This window comes from Solanum stenotomum, chromosome 3, assembly GCF_019186545.1.
Source record: "Solanum stenotomum isolate F172 chromosome 3, ASM1918654v1, whole genome shotgun sequence".
NCBI classification, from domain to species: Eukaryota; Viridiplantae; Streptophyta; class Magnoliopsida; order Solanales; family Solanaceae; genus Solanum; species Solanum stenotomum.
Window position 1 is genome coordinate 63,721,892 of NC_064284.1, and position 8,174 is coordinate 63,730,065.

Sequence of the window (8,174 nt, forward strand, 5' to 3'; positions counted from 1 at the left end):
CCCCCCCCCCCCCCGCCCTCTCATATCCCCTATCCAGGTCAAAACACACATTTGTGGTCTTGTAGGCTCTACTCTGAAAACATGGTAAAACTATGCCATACAAAAGCATGACATTTTAGCAAACAATGACCAATAAGTTTTACATAAGGATTCAATTTTTATTGCTTTTGATAAATAACTAGTATATAGGATCAACTGAGTGATTGCTAAAAATCTTTCTGCTACATGTCGAGTCGTTTGACAAACTTACCTTGGTTATGCTTCTGTTATTTAAGGGTCTGGACTAACCTAGGTTTCATGAGAAGAAAGGAGGAGTTCCAGAACAAGGTTGAATTTGAGAATTTTGCTCTTCCATTTCTTACCTTTACATTTCTACATTACCATTTTTATTTTATTTGCAGTGCGGTGGAGATTTGGTATTAAAGTAATTTCATACACTCCACTCATTTCGCTTCTTCTTCTTCTATGTGACCTAACAATTGGACTCTGTTGTGATGATCAGACCACATTGGTTATGGTGCTGTTCATTCATATCCAAACAAATTCGCTTCTTTCACTTATATGTAGGCATTTACCTTCATCTTTGGTACCTACTTCCGCTCAATAAGCTAAAAAGGATCAAATACAAAGCCTAGAACTAAAGAGTGAAGGTATTCTTCTAAAGCCAAAGCCCACACGAATCGAAAGAAAAAAGAAACTTTCCACTTAAAATCACTACCTCAGCTAGTAACTAACTAGTCAGGTCTCAATATATCATAGCTACCGAGACATCCAAATAACCAATAACATTCTTATCTGATGAAAACAGTTTAACTATGATGAATTCATCCCCTTATGTTACCGAGCTATAGCACAAACTACTATGGAATTGTCAACATACTTCACGGAAAAAGCTCCAATTTTACTTAACCAGGTGTATTCAGAACCATGGGGCATCACGTTCAAATCCCAGCATACACAAAAACACTAGGTGATTTCTTCCTATTTGTCCAAGCCTTGGCAGACACAGCTACCTGTGCACCTTGACTTAGTCCAGATATGCCTAAGCTTGCCCAGACACTACCATTAAAAACAAAAAAATGCTCCAACTTTACCCATCTACTTTTGACTATGGTTCATATTATCCCCCACTCCCACCCCCACCCCTTTGCTTATATACCCAATATCGAAAACAACATTAAGAATCAACAACAAATTGAAAAGAACAAAACCCCACAAATTTAAAACTCAAAATAACCAAACCCCACTAATTAAAAATCAAAAACTCATAAAAAAAACATAAAATAAAATAAAAACCGCATCTCTTTTCAAACTAACCTTGACATGACGATGCAAAAATGATTTATCGGTGACTGTTTGGGGATGTTTCAATTGAAGCTAACGTGCGCAGGTGATGAATAATGGGAGCTTAGAAGAACAATTAGGGCAAATTATTGTTGAAGAGCAACAAGAAGAAGAAGAAACCATTGTCACAAAGGAATTTTTTTTTGCTTCTCCTTTGGACAATTTTGATTTAGCTATAAAAAAAATTCTTTTTTTTTTTGGTTTATTAAAACCTAGACGGCGTAGAAGAAGAAGAAAGAAAGAAAAAAGAAATATATGAGAAAATAGGAAATTAAAAATAAATAAATAAATTAGTTTTGGATCTTGGGGTAGAGGGCAATTCCCACCAATTGGGAGTTGGGGATCAAGATTCAAAAGTCATGTCAATTTTAATTTGAAAATTTGCCATTTATACAATATATACTTTTTTTATAAATAATAATAATAATAATAATAATTAAAAAATATATATATATATTATTATCATTATTATTATTATTATATGTGATTTATTTGATCAAATTTATTATCGTATTCTTAGATTTTAGTATTATAAGTTGTTTTTAGTTGTTTCAATTGTATTATGTATGTTTTTTCTAGTGTTTTATTCTTTGTTGTTATTGTTTTCATTTTTGTTGTTTTTGTTATTGCTTTCATTAGTATTTATTTTTTTTCAAATTGAATATTTGAGATGTGCTATTTAGCTAAGTGTTTATCGAAAATAGTTTCGACTTGTGATTATAGTACTAAGTATATTATTATTGTATTTGATCGGGAGAAACAGATGAAATTTATTTCGTTTTGTAATCTTTTATAAATTTAATGTTTATAACATATTTTTAATTTATAAATAAAAAAATCTGAAATTACACGAGAGATCTTTGCTAAGTTTTTTTCTAAAATTCAAATTGCAAAGGATTAGTTTACTTATTCCTCAATGTTTGGTATTAATTGATTTTATGACAATTAACAAATATATATATATATATATATATATATATATATATATATATATATATATATATAAATAAAAAAANAAGATAAAGTAGAAGCATTATTCTTTTATTCAAATACAAAATGAGATACATATTTTTTCATTCATATGTTGTAAACTTAGAATATGTTTGGATAAGCTTATAACTTATGATTTATTTGAAGTTGAATTGAAAAGATGTATGTGTGTTTGACTTTAAAAAGTATGTGTGTTTTCAAAAGTTTAAAAGTTATTTTTTATATAAAAAAAGTTAATTCAATGTAAAACTAAATATTATATTTTTAAAAAAAATATATGAACAAATGGCTCATTAGTTTATACATCAACAAAACTTAATATTTCGTGTATATATGTTTTATATTATAAACAAAACTTGATTTTTCATTTGTATGTTTAGACAAGATTGGGGTCAACCCTTGCCTTCCTCTCCAAGAAAAAATCAAGAAATATCTTCCAAAAATAATAAATAAGTACTTTACTTACTATATATAATAAAGGAAGGTCTCTACCTCTTTTCATTTTTATTTTTTGTTTTAAATTTTTTTTAATTGTTCTTCAAAAGTCAAAAACCCACACTTGTTATGAAAAGACAAGTCAAATGACAAGTTGACAACTACAAGTGAGATTGGGGATGGTGATGTGTAAGAATACTTATTTTTATCTTGTGATAATAGTTAGACTATTTTCGATAAAGAATATAAAAAAAAACGAGTGTATTCAACAATCTTGAAACAAGTCAAATCAATCGATAAATAGGCAAATAAATATTTCCTTATCATTAAACCAGACGTCTAGACGTGCCAGGTTAAACCTCAAAAAATTAGTTCACCTCAAATATAATGGATCAAAGAGTAGAGGAAGTGATTCAACTTGACACAAATTTGCCACAAATTGACTACAAAATTCAATAGAACTTCCAAAATATGTTGCCAAACTATATGTTCTTTAAACTAACAAAACATTACATAAAACACCCCCTTTTCATATATTCTTTTTGTCAAATTAATACTTACTATAATATAAATATGTCTATACTAACTTGCTCCCATTGTCCCCTTTTGCCATTTCAACATTAGCTGCTGCTGCTCCAGGGTAATCAACTTCAGTCATGAACCTAGACCAAAACCAATGTTGTTTCCACACAACAACCATCTCTTCAATAGGCACATTCTTCGTCTCGGGCAAGAAGAAGTAGATAAAAACTGTCATAACGCATACAAAGAACGCGAAGAAGATGAACAAACCAAACTTCAAGTGACACAAGAGTGTCAAGAACACTTGCGCGACTATGAATGTGAAGATCATGTTGACAGATACATTGATACTTTGTGCTGCTGAACGAATTTCGAGTGGGAAAATTTCACTTGGGACTAACCATCCTAGAGGTCCCCATGACCAAGCAAATCCTGCTACATAAATACATATGAATATTACTACTAATGTTGCATACCACTTTGGTAATTCCCCTGCATAACCATCTGTTCCAAATTTTGTTCCAATGCATATTGCCACAGCAATCTGCACATTAAAATAGACAATCGCGTTGTCATGTGACTAGCAATTGAGGTGAGGTTGCGTATATACCACACCAAATGTTACAGGTTCAAGCAATGGAAACAGTCTCTTGCAACCGTTTTTGAATGAAACTATGTAAGAAAATGAGATTTTAAACTTACTTGGCAGATGAGCATTTGAATTCCACCTTCAAGGAACAAAAATCTTCTTCCCAACTTATCAACATAATAAATCGAAACAATGGTAGCACCAACATTGACTATACCAGTAATAACAGCAGACATAAGTGAAGCATCACCACCAAAACCAATAGTCTTGAACAAGACGGGGGCGTAAAACATGATCACATTGATCCCAGTAAGTTGTTGGAAAAATGGAATGGCAATAGCCATAGTGAGATGTGGCCTATACTTCCTTTGCAATAAATTCCTCCAAGGATGCTCAACTTTCCTTGAGGCTTCACTAGCCACCACTAAATCATTGAACTCTTCGTCCACATCATCAACACCCCTGATCCTCTTGAGCTTTGTCTTGGCCTCCTCGTTGTTTCCACGTTCAATCATGGAGTTGGGTGTCTCTGGGAGGAGGAGGGAACCTACAGTTATGATCAATCCAGGTACCATCGCGCCACCTAGACTCAAACGCCATCCCTGGTCAAACTTCGCGAAGAAAAAGTTCAACACATTGGCTACAAGTATGCCAATTGTGATTGACAATTGAAAGCCAATGTTAAGTGCTCCTCTGTACTTGTATGGTGCCATTTCAGATAGGTACAAAGGAACAGACTGCATAACAAATTTACCAAGAACATGTTACAACAACAACAACATATCCAGTGAAATTCCACAGGTGGGGTCAACTGTCAAACAACATACCTTACCACTACCTCGTGGAGGTAGAGAGGTTGGTTTTTAAAGAACGCGATTCAAATGCAACAAATACAAGCGAAGTAAGGAAAAAACAATAAAGAAAACATAGTAGTTAATAAGGAAAGCAGTGCAGAGCATACAAGGAACAATAACAACAGCTAAATAATATGATAATCGAAACATAATAAACAACATAGAATGATAAATATCAAAAGCAAGAACTACAGGATCACATGTTAATCAAACAACAAAAAACATGTCATGTGGTGAATTCAAATCCAATCAAAACACAATAGACAACATATGATGATGATGATAGATATCAAAAGTAAGAACTACGGGATCATATGTTAATCAAACAAAAAAAAAACATGTCATGTGGCGAATTCAAATCCAATCGAAAAATACAATAAACAACAAATGACGATGATAGATATCAAAAGCAAGAACTAAAGGAACATGTTAATCAAACAAAAACATGTCATGTAGCAAATTGAAATCGCGAAAAAATCACCTGATTGGCAAATCCAATACCAAAACCAAGCAAAATTCTTCCAACAATGAGCATAGCAACATCCCTAGCAAGACCATTTATCAAAGCCCCAACACAAAACAGGACACCCCCAAAGAGCATTGAAAGTTTCCTTCCCAATTTTCTTGTAACAGTTGATGCAACAATCGACGAAAATAGTGCAGCAAGGTACAATGATGATGTGAACATTGTTAGTGTCTGGCTGTCGAATTTGCAGTACTGGTTTGTTGATGTGTCTGCCTTTTGCTTTGTGTAAACAGAATGGAAAAATTTGCCCAAGAATGTGTCCATTGATGTCACACCCCCTGTTCCAAACACACACACACAAACATCATCAGAAAAAACAAGAATGTTGGTCGGATTCTCCAATAATGTGTCTGACCAAATTCAAGCAACATAGAACACAAGTACATCATCTTTTTAATTCTTTTTTCACATAACACGAGTTAAGTTGCTCGAATTCTCCAGATAATGTCTATCTAGATGTGTGAGAATCCGAGCAACATAGAATATAGTAAGCAATTTCTTTCCTTCTTTTCATATAACACAAGTTATGTTGCTCTAATTCTCCTGATAATGTCTATCTAGGTGTGTGAAAATTCGAGCAATATAGAATATAGTAAGCAATTTAATTTCTTCTCTTCTTTTCATATAACACGAGTTATGTTGCTATAATGTCTATCTAGATGTGTGAGAATCCGAGCAACATAGACCATAATTAAGTACACAATCTTCTTCTTTTTTTCATATAACACGAGTTATGTTGCTCCGATTCTCCAATTATATATATGTCTAATTTTCTAAAAAAATATTTTTAGAGAATCAGACACATGTGAGACAACATTTTTTCATATGACACAAGTTATGTTATTCCGGATTCTCTAACAATGTTTGACAAATATGTATTGAATCCGAGCAGCATAGCATATAAGTACACAATGTTTGACACACACAAAACCAAATTTATAATTCAATATTTTGTGAGTTCATATTCTTCAAGATAGAATATAGATATAAATTTTAAAAATAACGTATCGATACATCAAAAAAAATGAAGAGATATATACATATTCTAAATCTACTGACCCTAAAGTTAACAACCAAATAACATATCCATACACAAAAAAACTGAGATATATCATATATACATATTCTAAATCGACTGACTCTAAATTCTAAATTCATACACGTACCAGAAATTCCGATATCGTAACCAAAGATCAATCCACCCATAGCAGCAACAATGCAAGTAATAGTAACATAAAGAGTTAAATTTCCAGGATATTCTTTTCCATTATTTCCATGACTAATTCCTCCACCACCACCAGCCATTTTTTTTTCAACAAATAATAAAAACTATAGTACTAAGAATTATTATTTTTAGAGAGAAATTATGAGAAATGAAGAAGAAAAGACTAAGAATATAGAGTATACGAAGAGTCAATATAGGAGTATATTTATAGAAAAAATATATATTCAGATATATTCAAATTTTATTACTTAGCTGTCAAGTTTATTTTTAATTAATTTATTATTATTATTAGCTGTCAAAAAAAATTGTACAGTGAACCAATTGCCAAAAAAAGTAATGATGCACTTTGCAAAAATATTGTATTTATTTTCTATAAATATCAAGATATATGAAGCTAATATAGGAAAATATTTATGAAAGAGGATAAACTTTATTCACTTCACAAAATAATTTCGATGAAACTAATGTTTTTTCTATATCATTCTTCTCATTGTATTGTCATTATTATATTACTCTAAATATATTTGGTACTTCTTTTTTAGGAAAAAAGTCTAAATATACTTTTGAACTATTACATGCATGATCATTTATGCACTTTTTCGATTAGAATCAGTCGATGTGTGGTACCAAGCACATTACTAGAAAATATAAGCTAGTCTGATACGATTTTGATCTCATATATTGATAGTGTAGAATATTTTTTTTTTTACAAAACCAATATAACAAACATGTTGTATAAGAATTCTTACCTTTATTTTCTTAAAAAATACATTTATGTAATTAATTTTTAAGTAATTCAAATGTTTGAAAATTAAGATTATCCATAATTCTCATTGGGATAAGAAGTGTACTAATTAAGTCAAACAAAAGAATTCACACTTACACGTCAGCATTTAGTTAACAAAAATTTATCCTTATCTTTTTTAATTAATATTTTGGGTAGTGAACTGGCACCTACGTGGCAATAATTCTTTTTTTAACCCAACATTGATACATCATTAGGCATGAGTGATGACATCACTATAATGTATAAAGGATTTTGCGATACTAACATTATATATAAATGTCATTACAGGCTCTAGCAACTTTGCATGCAATGATATTGACTCAATTAGCGCTAAACGTTTTCTTTGTTGTAGTGTGTTAATAAGATTATCTCAAACAATGACTTTTTTGATTTTTCATATGATATTCGATATTTTTTTTTTTGAACTCAACTAATCCGAGTTAAGCGTCGTAAAATTTTACTATCAAAAGCGACTTTATATTCAAGACTCGAATTTGAGACCTTTAATTAAGAATAATGGAGTACTTACCAACTAAGGTTTATTTGATCCGTTCAATTTGATTTTGAAAGTTATTAGTTCGACTTATCAGTTATCGATTCATACATATGTTAAATCATTAAATGACAGTAAGATAACGATTACGAATTGTTATTGATTTGGTTATTGTGTTAACAGTTTATAAGATAGCACATGAAAAAATTTCTTCATTAAAAGTTACTTACAAACAATGTGATAACCGAAACAAAATAGGTATTCCAAAAATTATCAAGTAATTTACATTATTTGAAGAATTTGAGTAGTAAAACATAATGAACCTACAAGATTTATTCTGAGTTATATATCGAATTATTAATTAACTTGTTAAGCAAAAAAATCTTAAACGTCCATTACAAAATTGTCC

General features: G+C 30.9%; 2 protein-coding genes across 2 annotated transcripts in view; both read right to left on the minus strand.

Annotated features, from left to right (window-relative positions):
- LOC125860493 (uncharacterized) overlaps positions 1-1,535 on the minus strand; it is an 8,732-nt gene extending 7,197 nt beyond the window's left edge. The window contains exon 1 of the mRNA XM_049540462.1: positions 1,318-1,535. Coding sequence (XP_049396419.1) covers positions 1,318-1,325 — 8 coding nt within the window. The 5' untranslated portion in view covers positions 1,326-1,535. The remainder of the gene's footprint in view (positions 1-1,317) is intronic.
- A 1,708-nt stretch (positions 1,536-3,243) lies between these two features.
- Positions 3,244-6,637, minus strand: LOC125860498 (sugar carrier protein C-like). The gene is made up of 4 exons (XM_049540468.1): positions 6,427-6,637; positions 5,216-5,538; positions 3,994-4,617; positions 3,244-3,835 (listed from the first exon to the last, which is right to left on the minus strand). Exons 1-4 carry the CDS (start codon positions 6,563-6,565, stop codon positions 3,347-3,349), a joined length of 1,575 nt encoding a protein of 524 aa, XP_049396425.1. The 5' UTR covers positions 6,566-6,637; the 3' UTR covers positions 3,244-3,346.
- Positions 6,638-8,174: the final 1,537 nt, after the last annotated feature.